Here is a 23,192-nt window from a genome sequence, read left to right as displayed (position 1 = left end):
GAATTGTGGACATTGGCCAAAATTGACCAAATTTGGCCCCTCATCCACATCAATTCCAGCACCACCACCCGGCAATTTCAAATAAACTCTTTCCCTATCAAGGCCATGCTCTTTGCATACTAATACTCAATATGATTTTAAACCACAGAAGGTTGTGTCAGTTATTTCAAAAGTCTTTCAAATTTGACTGTGACAGTTGCATAATTATTTTACCTTAAAACAAAACGAGGGGAGAAAAAATGCCCTCCAATGAATAATTAGAAAAAATAGTAAAAATCAAACATTGAAGAAATTAGCTTGTCAGAATGCTGTTTGCTTTACATCTCTTGATTTGCAGCACGTGGGGTTTCCACATGATAACAACATGTTTATTAATCATGTAAACACAGTCATGGAAAATATTATTGGACCACCCTTGTTTTCTTCAATGTATTGTTCATTTTAATGGCTGGTACCACTAAAGGTGCATTTGTTTGGGCAAATTTAATGATAACAACAAATGTAGCTTTTTTTATATAGCATTTTCCATTGTTTTCTTGATAATGATTTTGGTTATTATCAAAAAAAAAACATGGAAAATGGATATCAGCTCTCAAATTAAACTCTTATGAGCTATTTTTGTTATCAATATATTTATCCAAACAAATGTACCTTTAGTTTTTCATTAAAATGAACAAGAAATTGAAGAAAAAGCGTTTAAAAATTTTTTTCCATGACTGTACATAGAACTTCCATTGCCAGTGATACAAGTCACCCCCCAATCAGTACTCTTTGACTCGACTCATCCTGACAGCGAGTGTGCCTAATGATGCCTGTTTCTGCTGGAAGAGAAGCTAAACAAGCAACTGTTTGCTGACATAGTCACCATATCAACTTAAAAGGTATATGCTCACATTTTTCACAACTTGTTTCTGCTGTCCCCAAGTGGTAAAAACAGTTATTGCAGCTTTAAGGTCACAGTATTACATTCCGTTTGCAATTGTTGTTTGATTAATAATTATAAAGAAGCTCAGTCAGGGTAAGAGTGCCTCACGTTAACACCACAGTTAAAGTACATCCCTCCCTATCTGACATTCAATGTTGGGATTATGCATACTCACTCAGCACAGGATAACTTGATGTTTACAGGTAGCCTAATAAAGTAATTCTAGGATTACCAAGTCATGGGGTGAGCTGGATAATCATCTCATGTTTACAGTAGCAGCAGGGGTGTCCTGTAGAAAGAACAATAGCAAACATTTGTTTTCTTTGCCAAAAGTTTGCTCATGGCGGGGTGTTTTTTTTTTACGACACGAAAAAGCCATATGTTTTGAAAGTATGTAAACAGAGCTCTATCTTGTGAGTACTTTTCTTGGGATTGAGTTTTTCTTCAATGTGACAGTTACCATCACATGAGGGCCAGCGACTCTCACTTTTAGAAGTTATGATTTGTCACACACACACACACGCACGCACGCACACACACACACACACACACACCATTGCTACCTGAAGAAGACACTAAGTGGTTTGACCCTTACCCACTCCACATTCAGTACACCCCTCATCAGTGTTCCCAATCGTGGCTGCAAATATTCACCAGTATTGATTGCGGTGTCGGGGTTTGTGGAAGGTGTAATGTTTATTGATCTTTGTGCTGGGCTCTGGTTAAGGGTAAGGTCAATCTTTTCAATCACTCCTGAGGATTCTTCCAGTCCTGTAGAAGAGCCCCTCTTCAATCAATAGCTCATTATTGTGCTTCTTCACGCAGCAGTAAGGGCAAAGAAAACAAAGGTCATTTTTGACGGAAGCAATAGCCTCCTAATGAACTTTGCTCCGCTGTGCAGTGTTTTACATCACATGTTCACAGCTGTATTTTCTTAAAACCCGATTCATAATGGAAAAAAAAAGAAGACAGGTGTTTTTTAAAGTGCCAGGATAAGTAGTCTTGACACTTAAAGATGGAGTGCAACACTTGTACATACAAATGAACGGCATTGAAGTGCATTAAAGTCCTTGACAAATGAGTTCACTCAATTCTGATTAAGCCTATTGATGTCAGGGAAAACTCTCTGTACCACCAGCATTGTGGTGTCTGCCATCCACACTTTCCTACACTGGCACACACCTACTACTCTTGAATTTGTAAAATACTAGTGCAGTACCTGTTCAAAACATGCATGTATAGAATTACTTGCACAGACGAAACCTGAAGAGAATAATCCTGGGGGCAGGGGGAGATGAGGCAAACTCACCTGCAGGTATTTGTTATAAGCACACGTCAACAGTGTTTGTGTAATTATCCTAATTGACAGAAAGGAGAGACAAAATTGTCTTACCGCAGGTTTAATTTAAATAACATTTCATCATTTAACTGATCATCCTCCTCTTAGATTACATTGTATGTACAGCCTTAAAGAAGTATGCAGAGAGATGTATAGGTGGATAAAAAGATTTGTTAAAAAAATGCTGGATACCTTGTAGTACAAATTTAATTTTACTTTAAAGTACTTTAACTTTGATACTGAGTATACTGTGTTCTTTTTGAAAGTGAAAATCATCATCATATCAACTTATAACTGTGATCAGTTGTTGTTGTTTTACCTCGACTTATTTTTGCATAAAGTAGCTGCCTTTCATCCTCAATATTATATTCACACTGAACATGGAAATAGTTTGTAATATATAGAATTATATGTAAATTGTCCTTTTTACACTGAAGTTTTATCATATGATGTTTTATTTTAAAACTAAATCCTGCTTTAGTTTTAGTATTTCGGCCATTTTATGGACTTTGTGCTGCAACAGCTGGACACGTTATTGCTAATTCATGTGGAATGTATACAGTAATGTCAAGTTACCAGTTCAGAGGCAGCAGCTAGTCCCTCTACTTAGAAAAACATAATGCATAATGCAACTTTCTTGAGCTGCATGTCATTAAGAAATTAAAGTATTATATGAAAAATGTAAAATTACATTATAAACATAAAACCAGATGTCTCGGAATAAAACAGAACATATTAAAGTTACAGAGATGCAGCACTTTGCATGTGGTAGCACGATAAGAAAAACAAACCATATATATTTAAGTATACAAGTGACTGAATTGAATGCAAAGAAAAATTGCACAAACGTGGCTTCTGTTCCCTCCAATAAGTGTCTATTTGTCCACTTTTATGGTTTATTTGTTTTGTACTTGACACTACACACACATCAAACCATTGTTTATGAGCGCTCGTAAAATTCAATATGTGTTTTTGTGGCATTGTTGGTACTTTTGCACAGACCATTTCCTTTGTTTCCCACTACATCTTTCAGATTATCCCCTAAATCACAAACTGCAGGTTTGTGTCCAGCTGGAACATGTTGGAGGAATGGCCTTTAGGGGAGCAAGCAGCACCACACGTGCAATTGACAGCCTGTCTTGCTTGTTCCTTCTTTGTGTCTTTGCTTGAAAGGAATCCAAATATTCTTGATCATCAGGAAACAACAAGTCACCAAAGATGAAATTGAATAAACCAGTCCATCAACTTTTCTGACTGGGAGCTGAAGCTCCACTTCCTATGTGTTAATACTGTCCTGTTCTCTGAGATATATGATCTGGTCTCTGCTGACACAGAGAAATGGTTAAATGTTTCACAATAAGACCAGCGATCCTTCTCAAGGACAACCTGCTTATAGAGCATACAATCAGGGTGGTATGTAATGGTCAGTGCTTCTGCTACTTGCTTTATGCTTTAACGCATGTTACAGATGTTGCCATCCTCACTTACAGACACATATTAATTACTGCTTCTTAATCGGTTTTAATTGTCTTGATTGTTACAATCATCAAAGGTTACTGACAGCAATACTCAACATGTCTTTTCCAAGTGATAAAAGCTTGGAGTTTGAGACTGCTGGTTTATCGGTGAGGATTAATGGTGGATTTGTAACAACAGGAAGAGTAATTTCCTCTCTCAGGGAGAAAATGCATCACCCGTAATTGCTCTAATGGTGATGTAACTGCTTTTGTGGAAACATGAATGGTTACAACTTCAGAATTTGACGTGAGCCTTCTATCAACATTATGACTCAACTTTAATTTCCCTTGGAACAAGTTCAACAATTAAATGCCATCACTGCCAGCTCTCTCAGCCTTATGAGAAAGGATATTTTATAGAGACTTTAAGTGCACAGGGGAAATTTAAAAATATGCCGTTGTGTTTGCAGAAAATAATGTGGTTCAATCAAGACAGTAGCCCACATTTTTTTTTCCACTAAGCACAGAGCAGGGTGGTGTAGCAGGTTACACAGCATTTACATGTTATGCAATACAAACACTGGGTTAAAAGCAACAGAATGAAGGTAAAGTTGAACTGCAACTGTGACTGACAGAAACAGTTCATTTTCAGGCAAAAGCAAAGCTAATTTATTTCTTGTCTTATTGTTATCTATTTGCAGGGCAAGCAATTTCATTTTTTGTTTGTAAATGTGTATTTGTACTGGTCACTAATAAGTGAGTAACATGCCTAAAAACCAAAACGAATGCAGGTGATGCATCGTTCATAATGGATCGTTGTATGTGTGTGTGGGTTAATAATGCGTTGATCTGTTGGTAATGCCTCAGGCTTGCATTAACGGCTCGCGCTCAGGAGGCAAAACGCCAGTTTGGGGTCTTCGTCCCTCTTCCTTACTCTACCACCTGTTTAAGGTAATTCGCCACTTTCCACAATGCACTATAAACTCGCAAACACATGTTATTTATGCTTTTTTTGTTCTTTGTGAGAGAATGGTGCGCTTTTTGTACTTTTTTGTACTACTAACTTTCAGCATTTAAGCTAGCTGCAGAAACGTCACAGTCCTGATCAGTGGTGGAATGTAACTAAGTACATAGTTACTTAATGACTTAGTTACATACGGTACTTAAGTACAAAGTTGTCGGCTTCTTGTACATTATTTGAGTATTTTATTTTTTATTTTATACAATACGCGGTATTTCCACGTATATAACTTTATACTTCTACTTCACTACATTTTTGGGGCTAATGTTGTACTTTTTACTCCACTCCATTAAGATGACAGCTTCAGTTACTTTTCAGGTCAAAATTTAACATGAGAAAATATTTAAATTTAAAAAGATTATGCATGTTAACAGTATATTAAGTGGTAAAAAGTAGCCCTACACTACAACACCAAAAAACTGCAGACTGATCAATAAAAATAATCTATTATATTTGGAATACATATAAAACAATGGTGTGAGTTTATATTCTGCTACAAGTACTTTTACTTTTGATACTTTAAGTACATTTTAATACTAATACTTTTAATGAATATGTTATACAGCCAACACTGGTCCTGTCATAGAGTCAGATTGTCTACTCTTGGTTAACCTAGATGCTGTTTAGTCATATGTACTGTAAGGTTTATGTTTACTTTAATAATGCTAAGAACCTAGTTCTTTTCATAGCAAAAATGCAGTAGCTAAAAAGTTAAACTATTTTTAACAGTAACCTATTAAAAAGAAGTTAGAAAAAGTTAAAAGGATACATTAGTCATACTAACTGGTCCATCTTGGGCGGTCGGGGGGCATGCCCCCTGAGATAATTTTTTTTTAAAGTTAAATGCATCGGTCAATTTTATGCACTTTGATAGCTGAACATGATCAAACACCTCACATAACATTTCTCACAGTCAGGAGAAACTAATATAGAATCAAAATGACTTTATATTATGAATTGTGTAAATACATTTGACATAAGCGCGGCGAATTAGACTATGACTGGAGAGATTAGACTGTGGCGGGCAGTCACAGTCTAGGTTATAAATGGGAAACCCTGATGACTGCAGTTATATCCTACATATTCATGAATTCTGGTAAATTTTACAAGGTGTTATTGTCTACCGGTGTGCCCCTCTGTGTAGCTGGCGGGCTCGGCTCTACAGAGCTTCATGTCACTAAAATACCACTGACATTACGTGCCGAAACACAAAATTTACTCTAAGTGGTTTCTATGATACGGAAAATACTTTAAAAATACAAAAACAAAAAATCCATAAAGGGCTGTAGCTCCACCAAGTGGAAAAGTCATGCCACACCACAGATTGCCACGCTAACATAAAGTATATCCCACAAGGACTGGTAGAGGTGGCGTGTCCATGTGGGTGCAGGCCTCTAATTCAGAAAAAAATAATTCCTTCTGGTGGATGGTTGATTTACGCGTATATGATGATTCCAATGATGTCAGAGGACCTCTACTCTACGTGTATCTGATGGACTGGGAAACCACGCAGGAAGCTAGAAGAAAACCTTCTCCATGTTAAACGTCAGTGTGAGATTACATTTTACTTAAGTAAAACTGTTGTAAACATGTATCAGCCAGCAGTGTTCTCCATTTCCTTTCAACATTAATGAAAGTCAGAGGCAACCATTTTAGTTCTCAGATTCATTTTATTCAGATTCATGTTATGATATTTACTGCAACTTAACATTTATCAGACATTTTGGATTTTACAAAATAAATCTGGTTTCATCATCTTAAAGCCATGTAAAGGTAAAACTAAACATGGAAACATTTAACAGAAATGTAAGAACAAGTCAATACGTTAACTGTAAATGTAAACATTTTTTTTCTCCAGTGATGAATTGAAGCCATTGAATATCCTCCTTGCTAATAAAGACATCAACTCATGAATATATATATATATATATATATATTCATGAGTTGATGTCTTATATATGTCTTATATATATGTATATATGTATATATATATATATGTTGTTATGATTGAGTACAGCTTTTTGGATGTTTTCCTTGTTTAGTTTTAACACTACACCTTGTTTGATCTTTTTTTCTTATTTCTTTGTCTCATTTTCTTGTCATACAGAAAGAACTGACAAGGCGATGTTTGCCTTCAGAAACTCTATCATTGTTAAATGATGTAAACAGAAGAGAGTAAGTAAAGCAGCCAGTGAAGAACAACTGGTTGCAATGTGTAACACAATTTTATTCAGCTCTCTTGTTGAACATGCTTGACAGTATTGCATAGTATCATGACTGAGTACAGATTAAGATCAAATCAAGAGTTTCTGAAGGGTAAGAGGGACGGCTCTCCTTTTTAATACAATCTCCTGCTGGAGCTGACTGATGAGACTGTGGACTTGGTAACAGCGCCACCGCCATAACCACCAGACAAGCTGCTGCCACTAAAGCCAAATCCACCACCAGAGTTGGAGCTGGAAAATCCTGGAGCAGGGGGAAAAATCATGTTAGTGTCGTCATTTAGCCATCTTTCAGTGTGGTCTGATATTTCAAGTATCACTTATAAAAATGATGTTAACAAATCTTAAACCCACCTCCAGAGGACTGCTGCACGTGGATGGTTGCACTTGGACCTCCGCTGGTCATCCTAATAGTGGAATCATGACAAATTAGTGTTTAATTCAGATAATGTAATGCTCCAGACTTAAGTAAGTATTCAGGTTCATCCCACCTGTCCTCCTCTCCTTCCAGCAGTTTCCTGTAGGTGGCGATTTCAATGTCCAGGGCCAGCTTGACGTTCATCAGCTCCTGGTATTCGCGCACCTGGCGGGCCATGTCCTGCTTGGCTCTCTGCAGAGCATCCTCCAGGTCCTTGATGCGGAGCTTGGCATCCTTCACTGCCAGCTCACCACGCTCCTCAGCCTCTGCGATCTGAGCCTCAAGGCTGGCCCTCTGTGGAAAGAAATGTCAAACATGGCTTAATAACTACAAATCATCTTTACAACAATGCATCATCCAGCAGAAGGTCTTAAAATGTACCTGTCCCTTGACAGCCTCAATCTCATTCTGAAGACGGGCGATCATGCGGTTCAGCTCAGAAATCTCAGCCTTGGTTGTGCGCAGGTCATCACCATACTGTCCGGCAGTGCTCTGCATCTCCTCGTACTGTTGTGAAAAATACAACAAGTGTATCAAGAACATGATCCACAAGTTTGGAAGCGGTTTTGAGTGTATAAAAAAACAAAGAATAACCCCAAACTTTGCTTTACCTTCTGTTTGTACCAGGTCTCTGCTTCAGCCTTGCTCTTGTTGGCGATGTCCTCATACTGAGCACGCACTTCAGCCACAATAGAATCCATGTCCAGGTTACGGCTGTTGTCCATCTGTACGATGACCGAGGTATCCTTGATCTGGCCCTGCAGCTCAGTAAGCTCCTACAAAACCAAGGAATGTTGCACACAAGTCAATTCTTTGCCCTTTTGATTCTTCTTTTCGCTGATTGGATTATCATCAGCCTAATCTCAAATAGCTGTTGTATTATGAAGTATTAGGTATTATAGATACATACAGCCTCATAGACAGCCCTGAGGAAGTTGATCTCATCCTGAAGAGCATCAGCCCTGGCTTCCAGCTCCACCTTGTTCATGTAGGCAGCATCAACATCCTGAAGAGAAAATCATGTGGAAAAGTGTTAAGCAAAACAAAATGAATCCCCAGTATTGAATTTTAAAAAATGGACATCTTGATGTTTGTCGCACCTTCTTCAGGAGCACAAACTCGTTCTCTGCAGCTGCACGTTTGTTGATTTCATCTTCATACCTGTTGGAGCACAAGGAATGCTTTAGTATCTGCTCCATCTTGAATATCTGCTCTCTATCAAGCTAAAATGTTCCAACAATTGGCCATGTCATGCGAGCACTCACTTCCTCTTGAAGTCCTCAACCATGCCCTGCATGTTCCTCAGCTCTCCCTCCAGCTTGACCTTCTCATTGCCCAGCCCATCGAGCTGTCTGCGCAGGTTGGAAATGTAGGCCTCGAACATACCCTCGATGTTGGAGCGGGTGGTGGTCTGGTCCTGCAGGAGGCTCCATTTGGTCTCCAGCATCTTGTTCTGCTGCTCCAGGAAACGGACCTATGGAGTCACAAAACCAGGGAAGATTGTTAGATATTGTTTTATAAAAACATCTTCTGTATATAATAGTTTTGTTTTTTTATTTGCTGGTGCTTTAATTGACTCTTTAATGCTCCCCCTGAATTGTTAATCATTGTAATAATTTAAAAAATGTCTATACTTTCATAAATGGGAGTGACCAGTGCAAAAAGAATTTGCTGGGCGTGTCATTGTGTTATCAGATTTAAGAGGTCCGGGTGTTTTGTTTTGTGAGTTTTAGTCCAACCCTGTGTGAGAGACTCTCACTCTACATAAAGCATGACTCCCCACATAAAGTTTGCATGCAAATATTAACACATACGTGTGATTGTGACAGGAAAGTCTAGTGAAAGTGGATTTACTGCTCTGCACTTAGCATTCTTGTCACCCATAACAACCAGGTGATAGGTGCAATGTGCAAAAGACAGACTTTGAACTTTGGTGCAGTCTCTCAGGTAAGTCACTGCAATATAATCCCCACCCATGTTTAGATAGTGGGCAGAGAGGCTGCCACAAGCTGTTACCCTTGGTAGATTTTTGATGGAGTTGTCATTCTAAAATGGGTCACAATTATCACCATAGACAAATAGACTTTGGGGTTTTTATAAGATTTCCTAATCCCAGAGTCTGTAACTCATTGATGGATACATCACAGATATAAGATTCACAGCTTTCTTGCTTTGTCATCTTTGCACATAGTTGTAGTAGTTGTTACTATAACATATACTGAAGTGTTAACTTTCTACTTATTCTTTTTCAATGACAGGTTGAAGGAGAAAGTGTAGATAATTCAATTTTGACAGCTGCTATAAGAGAATGTAGCGCAGAGAGAGTATGCAGATTGGCAGAACTAAGATGATGAGGCCTACAGTAAATTCTGCACACAACAGTCACACAGAGGAACCTACCTTGTCGATGAAGGAGGCGAAGCGGTTGTTGAGGGTCTTGATCTGATCCTTCTCCTGGGTGCGGACAGCCTGGATGGTGGGGTCAATATCCAGGTTCAGAGGGGCCAGCAGGCTCCGGTTGACCTGGACAGCTGTGATCTGAGGAGGGATGAAGGCGCCTCCTCCTTGGCTAGAAGAAAAGCCATAACTACCACCACCCATTGAAGATGAACTAAAACCTCCAGCTGTAGAACCGAAACCTCCAGCTGCAGAACCAACACCACCATAACTGGATCTTTGTATGGAGTAAGAGCTAACTGCTGGTGCATTGGACCTCCTGATGCTGCCTCCTGAGGAAGAGCCTGCGACGGAGTATGACTTCCTTGACATCATCATGTTTGCTTCGGTAAAGGTTGTGGAGTCTCTGAGAAGAGAAGAAGAGAAGATGAGCAGTCTTCAAAAGGAGAGCCAAGTCCCTCTGAGTGTCTGACTGTTGACTCTGTCGGCTTTTATGTCTGTGCTGAGCGAGGGGGAGGATCCTTTTCAGCCGCTTCAAGCTGGACTCTCACTTTTGCTGTCCGGCCTCCCCTCCACCTCAGGCTACACGCCTCTGGCTCTGAATGACAGGAGTGGCCACTCCTGTTAAACAGGTAGAAAAGGATTGTTGTGAGATAAGGTGTGACACACCCTGCATCGGGGCAGGCTGAGGGGGAAGAGAGCTCTTGAGAGATAAAGAAGTGGAGTGAATGTTTGGTTATGTAAGGGAAAGAGCACCTGAAGCCTGTTTCGTGGTCACAGGAAAGTGAAATAATGATTGGAATTTCCTTTCTTCTTTGGTATTTTCAGGTTTCTTCTACTGGTAGTTCAAGTCATTCTGGGTCAGTTTTAGTTCTGGATTTAACAAAAAAAGAAAAAAACAAGGGGCTTTTTAAGCTTGTCTAAAACCATGCGTTACACACTTTCCATTTCCATAATGAATCATTTAGGTCCCTTGGCACACATTTTTAACACTGGAACTCCATAAACACAACCGCCAAGGTTCTGTGCATAGATGTTATTTTAACATGATTCTGCAATAATGCTCAGGCCACGATTTGCAGCATAATGAAAAGCAAGTTGCAGCAATTTACATGTCATACTTTTTTCATGTATAGTAAACCGTATGGGCGATTTCAGCACTTTATTATCTAATATCAGTGAGATATGACAGTTGTAACTCACACAATTCAGCATTGAAAAAATACTTTCTCCAGAGTTCCACAACTGCAGCTGCATTTATTTGACTGCAGCATTAGTAACTAGTTACTTTTCAGTGTTTTTCATTCAAGCTTGACAGACCAATAAATTGTTTATTATTAGACTACCTCCCAATATACAAAGAAGTTGTCCACACCTTAACCGGCCACAACGTTAAAACTCTGCTAACATGTTTCTTACTGATACTTATGATAAGCCGTTTTTAAATTATTTTTCAAGTCATCAATGTGTATCTTTCTCGTCCTTAGAACAATGTATACTAATAAATGTTATATCCTGTTCTATATTTAACCCTACTTGTACTTTGACTCCATATTCCATTAATGTAAGTAGAACCTGTGAAACAGTATTTGTCTCTAGCTTTTACATCATATTTTCATGCCTGTATACCTTTCAGCATTAAATTTGATCACAAAATCAGTATTATATCTGAAGAATATAGTATTTAGCGCATGTTGAAGACCAGCACTGCTTAGGAAATCATCTGCATATGTTGAATGATTAGTCAAGTGATTAAAACAAACTGCTCTGCAAAAATGTAACTGCCCAATCAAGTCTACCATATACAGGTTGGTCAAGAGTGGATAATGTTACCCATTCTGCAGCATTACTTTACTAATAACCCTAACCCTATCTAACCTGTATGGTCTCAAAGCAATAAAAATACACAGGAATCCTGCGGTCCTGAGGAGTTTCTCTCTTTAGGGTCTAACTCTGCTTGCATTTAGCTGAAATTGTTGCCCGTCCACCAGAGGTCTCTCAGGCATCTCAGAAAAGATACTTAGAGGGCTAAAGGTGCTCATTAACCACTATTTAATTAACACGTTTTTTATCCCTCTTGAGCAAAGTTCATAGTTGGTTAGAAATGTCCAACCCTCTGAATAAGCCTTTAGTAAGTATTATTTCCATCTTGTGTTGTATTCCAACAAACAAACTACAGTATTTTGTCCTGTCATTTGTTTTGACTGGTGTTCCTCAAAGTCATGATGATTATGAGTTCAAGCTCACTGAACATGCAAATAATTTGTGTAAACCACAATTATATATAAGTTGTCAAATTACACTTCTTCATTTGACTTTACCTTGACACTAAAGTTCTGTCATATTATGTCTCTTTGAAATTAACGCTGCTTAAGTAATATTTTGCCTTTTGTTCAGACTTTGTGCTTCAGCAACTGGACGCAGACTTAAGTCCATGTGTTATTTATACAGAAATAGCAAGTTATCATTCCGGTGCAATCACTGTGACCCAGAAGAATCAGTTGCCCCCCCCCCCCCCCCCCCCCCCCCCCCCCAGTCTATCTGTATAATGGTTTATTTTTTTATGTGCTTGACACTTCCTACTTATCAAACCATTGTTTATTAGGGCAAAATTAATTGCATGTTTTTTTTTCAATTGTGACATTGTTGGTACTTTTGCACATACCATGTCTCTTCTTTCTGTCTTTAAGATCATCCTCTAAATCGCTGCAGCTTCATGTCTGGCTGCAGTATGTTGTAGGAATGGCCTTTATGGGGGCAAGCATGACATGTGCAATTCACTGCCCAATGTGATCAATATGATGCCAACATTCAGGATCATTTAGATCCCACCTTAGAGGTTGAGTTGACGTAGGTTGGCAAATAGCATAGGCTTCACTTCTTCCAGATGTTGTTACCCAAAATGTTAACCACGTGTTAACTCTCAGCTGAAACTGCCTTTGAAATGTGAAAGTGTTTAATTCTAACAGAACAAAGTAATTTAAGTTTCTTAAAGCACTGCAAAATATGGTGAAAAAAGTTTAATGTCACCTAAACATTTTAACAACAATGTTTATCAAAGCATCCATGATATGTTTTTGTGGTAATTCTTCAGATGACAGCCTGCAACGTACAGTGTAATAGTAGTAGTGTCTGAGTTATGGTGTTATCTTTTGTACTGACTGTGTATTATACAGTACATACCAATACTTGTATGTAGGTACTGGGAAACAAGATGTGATGTTTTGGAATAAGGGGGTAATAATTTATGATCTTCCAAAGAACTGAACTGTAGTAATTTGTTAACTACTGGGGACCTATTCTGTTACTACAGGAGGTAGTACTTTCCCCTTGCTATATTAAGGTACATAGTAGGTTAGCAGAGGCAAGGGGAATGAGGGGTCCAAACAATGTTTTAATTGTGCTTTGACCTTAGCAACAAAGCCAACATAGAATGTTGTAGAATTACAATAATAGCTCCTTGGCAAGGAAGATTTGTTTCGCTGCCCTCTCAGTCTCCATTTTCAGCAGCTTTTTATAGTCATTGTCAGCATGCTGCTTCCATCTCTGTTGCACAGAATCTAGCCCACGCACCTCTCCCAGACTTAGGGCTGTCATGATGCTTGCATGTGTCTCAGCCTCCAAAGGATCAACCACCACAGGTGTGAGGAGCAAAGATTTATCACCCGAGACTCTTGATCGTTTGCCTCATCGATTAGTTTTCCAGCAAAATCGGGCAAAACCTCTTTAGTGATATCAGGGACCGCATCTGATAACTCAACCCTCTTAAAGGGGTCGATCCTCTGCTTTCTTCTCTGTTCTTTCTTCTGGTGTTTCAGGGGGTTCCACTGAAGTCAAACCTGTTCAGTTGTTATTTGTTGGCTGCTGCCAGTGGCACTTCTCTGCTATGTCAGTCTAAATGTCATTTTTGAAATGTTGCCCTGGCCAGGTCCACTCAAAATCTAAATTAGTCCTGATAATTAAGACATACAAACTTCAGTAGCATATTCTTCTGAGCACTGCTGTGAGGAGAGGAGAAAGATTATAAACAGCTGTAAACCCTCCTTAATTAAGCAGCTTGCGACGCACATACAAAATCACAAGTAGCCTAGGTTGGGTCAATGATGGAAAAAGATTGGGCAGCCCAAAAGGAGTGTAGGGCTTAAGTCAACAGCAAGAAAAAGTAGGACCAGAGACTCAGAGATGGAAGACTCTTAAAATATAGCTTTAGCTGAAGTTAAACATCCGTGTCTTTTGTTCCGATGGAAGCTTGATGCTGAACAGCCCATGGCAGCAGCTGGCTGGCAGACCAGGTGAAAAGATGGTTATAGATGAGGAATGGACCTTTGTGTTGGCTGATGGGAAATCACAAACAGGCATGGTGAAGTTGGGGTCAGTAGCAAACCATGATAATCAGAGGTGAGCCACACACATGCACACTAAATAGGCAGTTTTGGGATAATTTCCAGCTGTATCCTTGTTCTAAAGCTTCACTAAAGCTTCTTTAGCTGCCTTGGCAGGTGGATGTCTTTGGTGATTGGTTAGAAGATTTGTTAGAGTGGAGGCATTATCAGACTGAAGATGGAAATGGTGTGTAGCAAGTTGACAATTTTGTCTGATATCAGTGAAACTGTTGACACAGTGACTAAACATAGACTGTATAAAATAGAGTGTTACAGACATAACCATGCTCAGTAACAGCAACATATTCATTAATTATTCCGTATCTAGGGCATCTTAATTGTTCAGAAAGCTACATGCATCAACAATTACTGACTTACTGGTGCACATAAGAAAACAAAAAAATGTCCACATGCTTTTCACAGCTGGTAAAAGCTTGGAGTTTGAGACTGCTGATTTGTCAGTGAGGAATAATGCTGGATTTGTAACAACAGGAAAAGTAATTTCCTTTCTCAGGGAGAAAAGACATATCCCTCAAAATTGCTCTAATGGTGATGTAACTGCTTTTGTGGAAACATGAATAGTTACAACTTCAAAATTTGGCTTGTGCCTTCTATTTATATTATGACTCAACTTTCATTCCTCTGGCAGCAAGTTAAGCAATTAAATGCATGATCACTGCCAGTGCTCTTAGCCTTAGGTGAAGATAAAGGAAATGTCTCGCTTGATGAGCTCCCAATGATGTTGAATGGCACAGGGCATATTTAAAAATACACCATTGGGTGTGCACAACATAATGTAGTTCAATCAACATTGTACATTTTTTTGCCACACGTGATAGGTCTGAGCACAAAAACATGCATTGTGCTTTTTTTAGACAGTATAAGGCTCCTACTAGTTCAAAAAAGTCTGTCGATATTCCAAGGTTTCTTTCACAATATTGTGACTGGCACAGGGTGGGGCCTACAAATCCTATTTATGATTTAACACTTTGATCTTTATGTTTGGTTGTCAGATGATTCGCTGACTGACTCGGAAGTTTCTGTCAGGTGAACTCTGTTTGCCTTCAACCAATGTCCCTCCCTCTTCCAAGTCATTCTCTATGTGAGCCATGTGATGACTAATCCAGTCATACCTCCCCAGGCCAACAGCGGCTTGATTTGTGAAGAGCTTGGGCTTTGTTTTTTGTTTAACAAAGAAATCTTTATATATGCAGGTTTAGATGTATAAAGACAAACTATTAAAAGCATGAACTAGCAGGTTACAGAGCATTCGCATTGTTGTGTGACAAAAACAACTCTGGGATCTGGTCAAACTGAGTGTCTTCAAGTTTGCAAAAGCTATTAAATAAGGGAACTGATAAGTTTTCCAGTTTCTGTGTGATCTTACTGGGGCGTAATGAGGACAGCTTTGTGGATTTAAAACCATTACAAATCATGGCTTTCATATATTCATGAGAAAAAGCAGTGTAGTTTACATGCTTATCTGGCAAACTGCAAGGCCAAGTAGAGTGAATAGTAGAAAAGTAGCACAGCACTGCCCGTGTGAAATCTAAATGTGGAAATTACATCTTGCTGTTTAGACAAAATCCCCCAAACCTTTTGTTTTTATATATCAAAACAATAACGAGATTGAGATAATTTTAGTTCTCAGATTTATTTTATTCAGATTCATTAGCTGCAACTCATCAGACATTTTGCTTGGAAGGCTTTTACAAAATAAATCCGGTTTCAACATGCGGTCATCTTGAAGGCAAGTAAAGGTAAAACTAAACATGGAAACAGTTGACAAAACTGAAATAAAAAAACAAGCCAGCAGCCAATCAGTTCAAAGGGAAACTGTAAACATGGAAAACCACACAAATTAAAAAATTTTTGTATTTCTCCAGTGATCAGATTCCACCAGTGACTTGCTCTCCTTACTAATATCATCACTCAAATGTAGGAATGAAGACATCATCTGATATCTGGAACATTAGAATATAGTCACCCTACACAAATCACTGAAGGCCCATAGTAAAGAGCAGTTCATCAGATTGAGTACAGATGTTCAACTGTTTCCTTATTTAATTTTAACACTCTTTTTTTTTAATGTTTTTTTTTCTTATTTCTTGGATGTCAGTGCTGATGGAACTGACTTGGCCATTGTTTGTTTAAGGCCATGTTTGCCTTCAGAAACTCTTGTTAAATGATGTTAAACAGAAGAGAGTAAGAAAAGCTCCCAGTGAAGCTGGTTGCAGTGTAACACAATATAGTCGGCTCTCTTGTTGAACATGCTGAACAGTATTGCATAGCACCATGACTGAATACAGATTAAGATCAAATTCAAGAGTTTCTGAAGGGTAAGAGGGACGGCTCTCCTTTTTAATACAATCTCCTGCCGGAGCTGACTGATGTGACTGTGGACTTGGTAACAGCGCCACCGCCATAACCTCTACCACTGCTGCTGCCACCACCGTAGCCGAATCCACCGGCTGAATTGCTAAATGCTGAAAAAGAAAAAAGAAAGCTGTCATTTATCCATTTATCGATGTAGTCTTATGTTTTAGGTATCACCTTTGATGATGATGATGTTTACAAATCTTAAACCCACCTCCAGAGTTGGAGCTGGAAAATCCTGGAGCAGGGGGAAAAATCATGTTAGTGTTGTCATTTAGCCATCTTTCAGTGTGGTCTGATATTTCAAGTATCACTTATAAAAATGATGTTTACAAATCTTAAACCCACCTCCAGAGGACTGCTGCACGTGGATGGTTGTACTTGGACCTCCGCTGGTCATCCTAATAGTGGAATCATGACAAATTAGTGTTTAATTCAGATAATGTAATGCTCCAGACTTAAGTAAGTATTCAGGTTCATCCCACCTGTCCTCCTCTCCTTCCAGCAGTTTCCTGTAGGTGGCGATTTCAATGTCCAGGGCCAGCTTGACGTTCATCAGCTCCTGGTATTCGCGCACCTGGCGGGCCATGTCCTGCTTGGCTCTCTGCAGAGCATCCTCCAGGTCCTTGATGCGGAGCTTGGCATCCTTCACTGCCAGCTCACCACGCTCCTCAGCCTCTGCGATCTGAGCCTCAAGGCTGGCCCTCTGTGGAAAGAAATGTCAAACATGGCTTAATAACTACAAATCATCTTTACAACAATGCATCATCCAGCAGAAGGTCTTAAAATGTACCTGTCCCTTGACAGCCTCAATCTCATTCTGAAGACGGGCGATCATGCGGTTCAGCTCAGAAATCTCAGCCTTGGTTGTGCGCAGGTCATCACCATACTGTCCGGCAGTGCTCTGCATCTCCTCGTACTGTTGTGAAAAATACAACAAGTGTATCAAGAACATGATCCACAAGTTTGGAAGCGGTTTTGAGTGTATAAAAAAACAAAGAATAACCCCAAACTTTGCTTTACCTTCTGTTTGTACCAGGACTCTGCGTCCTCCTTGCTCCTTTTGGCGATGTCCTCATACTGAGCACGCACTTCAGCCACAATAGAATCCATGTCCAGGTTACGGCTGTTGTCCATCTGTACGATGACCGAGGTATCCTTGATCTGGCCCTGCAGCTCAGTAAGCTCCTACAAAACCAAGGAATGTTGCACACAAGTAAATTCTTTGCCCTTTTGATTCTTCTTTTCGCTGATTGGATTATCATCAGCCTAATCTCAAATAGCTGTTGTATTATGAAGTATTAGGTATTATAGATACATACAGCCTCATAGACAGCCCTGAGGAAGTTGATCTCATCCTGAAGAGCATCAGCCCTGGCTTCCAGCTCCACCTTGTTCATGTAGGCAGCATCAACATCCTGAAGAGAAAATCATGTGGAAAAGTGTTAAGCAAAACAAAATGAATCTCCAGTATTGAATTTTAAAAAATGGACATCTTGATGTTTGTCGCACCTTCTTCAGGAGCACAAACTCGTTCTCTGCAGCTGCACGTTTGTTGATTTCATCTTCATACCTGTTGGAGCACAAGGAATGCTTTAGTATCTGCTCCATCTTGAATATCTGCTCTCTATCAAGCCAAAATGTTCCAACAATTGGCCATGTCATGCGAGCACTCACTTCCTCTTGAAGTCCTCAACCATGCCCTGCATGTTCTTCAGCTCTCCCTCCAGCTTGACCTTCTCATTGCCCAGCCCATCGAGCTGTCTGCGCAGGTTGGAAATGTAGGCCTCGAACATACCCTCGATGTTGGAGCGGGTGGTGGTCTGGTCCTGCAGGAGGCTCCATTTGGTCTCCAGCATCTTGTTCTGCTGCTCCAGGAAACGGACCTATGGAGTCACAAAACCAGGGAAGATTGTTAGATATTGTTTTAAAAAATAAAATAAATTGTATACACAATAGTATGTACATTTGGTTTGTTATTCCTTGGGTTGACCCCTTCTGATTTTTTTACATTTACATTTAGTCATTTAGCAGACGCTTTTATCCAAAGCGACTTACAGGAAGAGTAAAAGCAAACAATCAAAGTATAGTGCAATAAGAGCTATTAGTGCATCAATAAGTGCTAGTGACAATTCTTTAAGGACTAGAATTATCATGTGGTCTAGGAGAGACGATGCTCTCTGAAGAACTGGGTCTTCAGGAGTTTTTTAAAGGTAGATAGGGACGCCCCTGCTCTGGTTGGAACTGGTAGTGTGTTCCACCAGCCTACCAGTTCCAACCAGAGCAGGGGCGTTCTGAATAGAGATTTACAATTTTTTTCAAATATTTTTTATTGGGCACTATCATTACAAAAATGGGTGTGTTGTTGTGGTATCAGATTTTAAAAGGGCTCACCTTTATCTAGAGACTGTGGATAGATACATGTCTGAATTGCCACACCCTAGTCACAACAATTGTAACTCGTGGCTGCATATCTTTGCCTGCTTCCTGTTTAAGCAATTGTAATAATCGAAGGTATAAAAGGGAACACTTGAGCCTTTTAATGCTCACAGAATATATTTAATTCTGTAATCATTTTGGTATTTTCTACCCAGATGTGTAGATGGCTTTAAGTGTTTCACCTATTGTATCTCTTCTTTGCGTATGAGTCATCCTGTACACTCTATTAAGCTATGAAGGCCACACAGTCACTCTGGCCATAAAGAAAACCTAGGTGTGGCAGATAAAGAAGACAAAGCATTGCAGTATTGTGTGATGCATGCTTTGTTTTGTGAGTTTTTGTCCAAATGCCAACTTATAGTGTTTTAGAGAGTCTCACTCTCCATAAAATATGACTCCCCACATACAGCTTGCATGCAGTTATTAACACATACATGTGATTGTGGCATTAAAGTCCAGTGAAGTGCTCTACACTTAGCATTCTTGTCTCCCGTAACAACCAGACTTTGGACTTTGGTGCAGATAGATCCCTATTTTCTCTGCCAGTCTCACAGGTTAGTCACTGCAATTTAATCCCCACCCATGTTTAGATAGTGGGCAGAGAGGCAGCTACAAGCTTAGACATGGCTACAGGCCAACTGTTAGCCTACGTAGATTTTGGATGGAGTTGCCATTCTAAAATGGGTTACAAAATATTAAAAAGACTTTGAGATTCTTCAAAGCTTTCCTAAACCCAGAGTCTGTAACTCATTGATGGATACATCACAGATATAAGATTCACAGCTCTCTTGCTTTGTCATCTTTGCACATAGTTGTAGTAGTTGTTACTATAACATATACTGAAGTGTTAACTTTCTACTTATTCTTTTTCAATGACAGGTTGAAGGAGAAAGTGTAGATAATTCACTTTTGACAGCTGCTATAGGAGAATGTAGCACAGAGAGAGTATGCAGATTGGCAGAACTAAGATGATGAGTCCTACAGTAAATTCTACACACAACAGTCACACAGGAACCTACCTTGTCGATGAAGGAGGCGAAGCGGTTGTTGAGGGTCTTGATCTGATCCTTCTCCTGGGTGCGGACAGCCTGGATGGTGGGGTCAATATCCAGGTTCAGAGGGGCCAGCAGGCTCTGGTTGACTTGGACAGCTGTGATCGGAGGAGGGATGAAGGCGCCTCCTCCTTGGCTAGAAGAAAAGCCATAACTACCAGAACCACCACCACCCATTGACCCACGACTAAAACCTCCAGATGTAGAACCGAAACCTCCAGCTGCAGAACCAACACCACCATAACTGGATCTTTGTATGGAGTAAGAGCTAACTGCTGGTGCATTGGACCTCCTGAAGCTGCCTCCTGAGGAAGAGCCTGCAATGGAAAATGACTTCCTGTAATTACTCATGTTTTCTGCTGTAAAGGTTGTGGAGTCTCTGAGAAGAGAAGAAGAGAAGATGAGCAGTCTTCAAAAGGAGAGCCAAGTCCCTCTGAGTGTCTGACTGTTGACTCTGTCGGCTTTTATGTCTGTGCTGAGCGAGGGGGAGGATCTTTTTCAGCCGCTTCAAGCTGGACTCTCACTTTTGCTGTTCCTCCACCGCAGGCTACACGCCTCTGGCTCTGAATGACAGGAGTGGCCACTCCTGTTAAACAGGTAGAGAGGGATTGTCAGGAGATACGGTGTGACACACCCTGCACTGGGGCAGGCTGAGGGGAAGAGACCTCGAGAGGTAAAAAAGTGGAGTGAAATGTGATTATGTAAGGAAATAGAGCCCCTGAAGCCTGCTTAGTGACAGTGAAATAATTTTTAAATGCTACTAGGGAAGATATTGCAACCTAAGCCAGCGTTTGTACCTTTCAATAACAGAGTGAATGGCTTATTTGGTGCACTCGTAGTTTCCCCGTAAACTTGAACCTCAACCAAATTCATTCACAATGTGCAGATGTTTACAACATACTGTATTATTAGTGTGACGCCTTATAGGTTCAGTTCTTCTTTGGTCTGTTCGAGTTTCCTCAGCTGTTAGTATAAGTCTTTCTGGTTTTAGCTATGGAAACACTTAAACTTTTAACTTAAATCAACAAATTTATTTAGATTTAAAACATTTCTTGCACACCTCACATAAAATAATGCATTCAGGTGCTTCTTGTTCTCTCCCTTTGCACACGTTTTTAGTGTTGGCTAGGGATGCAAACAATTAATCGATTATCGATTAATTGTCGATAAGAAATTACTCGATTAAAATAAATTACTTGCAATTAATTGCGCTAGTCCGTGTGAGGGCGCACTTGACGCTAGACGTACTTGTCAGCAGTCCTACTCACAGAAAGCATGTCAGTGAGGCTGCGGCTAACAATTTAGCTGAGAAGTTAAAACAGGCTGTGGAAACATGGGGTCTCACCGGGCGTGTGGTTGCTTGTGTACACGACAATGCATGGAACATCTTCTCGGCAAACAGTCCGACGCGAGTCAACTGGCACTCAGTTCCATGTTTCGCCCACACACTGCAGCTGGCCATTAACGACGGCTTCGTTACCTACATTAACCGTGTCATTGTAGCTGCTAGCAGACTCGTACAACACTTCAATCACAGCAATCCAGCAAACAAAGCGCTCGCAGCAAAACAGTTACAAATGCAGCTGCTGTCTCATAAACTCATCCAATCCTGTAAAACCAGGTGGAATTCAGTCAGTGACATGTTTAACTGACTGACGGAGCAGCGGTGGGCCGCGTCTGCCGTACTCTCAGACCGCACAGTGACCAAACTCACAGACGCGAGGACGCTGGAGCTGCGAGATGAATATTGGCAATTGATGGAGGATGTGGCGCCAGTTAAATAGAGCTACGACAATCCAGTCCTGGTCTACTAATGTTATTGTGATATTGTCACATTTCCCAGTTTAAGGGGGATTATAAATGCTGCTAATCGTCCACATGTGACACTGTATTTACTTTTCTGATATTGATGATTCTGATATTTTCTATTCAGAATATGTTTGATATTCTATCAAAATCTTATTCCCTGCCCTCAAGTGAGCCCAGAATAAATCTTTGATTAAGGAATATGATTTGCATTTTTTATTTATATCATAAGGAAGATAGCATTTTATGTCATGTATATAGTAAGGAAATTCAGGTTCTCAGAAAAATTGCCGCTTATCAATTAATCGATCATCGATCGATAAAATGAAACAACTATCGATTAATGAATTACTCGATAATTTGCATCCCTAGTGTTGGCATTACATAATCAGAACAGCCAGGGTGCTGTGCATACCATTCTGCAATTGTGCAGTAGTGCTTAGTTAGCAACACATTTAAAAGAAGAAAGAAAGAAAGAAAGAGTTGATATATTTTTTAAATTCAGTGTAAACAATGCAGACAATCTCCGTGCTAAAATATCCCAGCAGTAAAGTTTAACTGCTGGTATGTAGCCCAAACATTTTAACGTGACTTGTAGCCCTCACCTCACCAGCTTTTTACTTTTTTTGTAATGCATTTTTCATCCCTAATTGGACAAGCCTTCCCCAATAAACTGGTTGAAAGTCTGAAATGTGTCTGGGAAGGTAACCTCAGGAACACAGGTTCCTTCATTGCCTTGGTCACTTCATCTGTTTTGTTGTCTATCAACTAAATATATTTTCATATATTTCCATATGACTGTTGGTTGAAAGTTACCAAGTGCTTTTACTGCTATTGCACATTGTTACATTGTACTCTTTTCCCTATATCACTATATCTTACAAGTATTGTTCTGTTTACAACTACAATTATTTAACAGTAGTTACTCGTGACTTTCAGTTTTTTTTCAGTAGAGCTTGACAGACAGAAGTCAAAGAAAATTATTCGTTGTACTATCTAACTGTAGTATTTTAAGATGCCCACACCTTCACCAGGTACAACAGTAAAATGCTTACATGTTAATGCATGCGTAATAACAATACAGATATTTTCATCTGTTTAATGTCTCCAGAATTAAATCTGCTTGTTTCTAACAATGCAAGTCCATCTTGACTCAGTGTCTTTATATCGTACTAGAAAGTCTTCGACAATCATCATGCCACCTGCATTTCTGTACTTTCAGAACTTTTTAATCTATGCATGATCTCTGGGTGCCCTCACCTTTTGGGCTGTTAGTGGGACGTGGCTTGAAGCCAGGACCAGCACTCTGCTCAGCTGGCGAGCTAACCAGTCAATCCACACTACAGCCAACAAAATGC

General features: G+C 39.8%; 2 protein-coding genes across 2 annotated transcripts; both read right to left on the bottom strand.

Annotated features, from left to right (window-relative positions):
- Nucleotides 1-6,718: 6,718 nt before the first annotated feature.
- Nucleotides 6,719-10,199, bottom strand: LOC131968712 (keratin, type II cytoskeletal 8-like). The gene is made up of 9 exons (XM_059329710.1): nt 9,783-10,199; nt 8,648-8,856; nt 8,483-8,543; nt 8,293-8,388; nt 7,994-8,158; nt 7,764-7,889; nt 7,456-7,676; nt 7,319-7,371; nt 6,719-7,208 (listed from the first exon to the last, which is right to left on the bottom strand). The coding sequence occupies exons 1-9, from the start codon at nt 10,155-10,157 to the stop codon at nt 7,081-7,083; spliced, it is 1,434 nt and encodes a 477-aa protein (XP_059185693.1). The 5' UTR covers nt 10,158-10,199; the 3' UTR covers nt 6,719-7,080.
- Nucleotides 10,200-15,819: 5,620 nt separating this feature from the next.
- Nucleotides 15,820-20,450, bottom strand: LOC131968711 (intermediate filament protein ON3-like). The gene is made up of 10 exons (XM_059329709.1): nt 19,996-20,450; nt 18,215-18,423; nt 18,050-18,110; nt 17,860-17,955; nt 17,561-17,725; nt 17,331-17,456; nt 17,023-17,243; nt 16,886-16,938; nt 16,752-16,775; nt 15,820-16,647 (listed from the first exon to the last, which is right to left on the bottom strand). The coding sequence occupies exons 1-10, from the start codon at nt 20,377-20,379 to the stop codon at nt 16,523-16,525; spliced, it is 1,464 nt and encodes a 487-aa protein (XP_059185692.1). The 5' UTR covers nt 20,380-20,450; the 3' UTR covers nt 15,820-16,522.
- Nucleotides 20,451-23,192: the final 2,742 nt, after the last annotated feature.

The sequence above is a fragment of the Centropristis striata genome, chromosome 3, assembly GCF_030273125.1.
Source record: "Centropristis striata isolate RG_2023a ecotype Rhode Island chromosome 3, C.striata_1.0, whole genome shotgun sequence".
In the NCBI taxonomy this organism is placed as follows: Eukaryota; Metazoa; Chordata; class Actinopteri; order Perciformes; family Serranidae; genus Centropristis; species Centropristis striata.
The sequence above is the reverse complement of the archived record's forward strand: the minus strand, read 5'-3'. Positions and strand labels throughout refer to the sequence as shown.

Excerpts from the sequence above, each read along its gene's own strand:
- LOC131968712 (XM_059329710.1), bottom strand. The coding sequence starts at position 10,157 with ATGATGATGTCAAGGAAGTCATACTCCGTCGCAGGCTCTTCCTCAGGA. Across the intron at positions 8,857-9,782 it reads TCGCCTCCTTCATCGACAAG|GTCCGTTTCCTGGAGCAGCA; the intron begins GTAGGTTCCTCT and ends GTGACTCCATAG. Across the intron at positions 7,890-7,993 it reads AGACCTGGTACAAACAGAAG|TACGAGGAGATGCAGAGCAC; the intron begins GTAAAGCAAAGT and ends TTTTCACAACAG.
- LOC131968711 (XM_059329709.1), bottom strand. The coding sequence starts at position 20,379 with ATGAGTAATTACAGGAAGTCATTTTCCATTGCAGGCTCTTCCTCAGGA. Across the intron at positions 17,457-17,560 it reads AGTCCTGGTACAAACAGAAG|TACGAGGAGATGCAGAGCAC; the intron begins GTAAAGCAAAGT and ends TTTTCACAACAG. Across the intron at positions 17,244-17,330 it reads TTGAGGCTGTCAAGGGACAG|AGGGCCAGCCTTGAGGCTCA; the intron begins GTACATTTTAAG and ends TTCTTTCCACAG.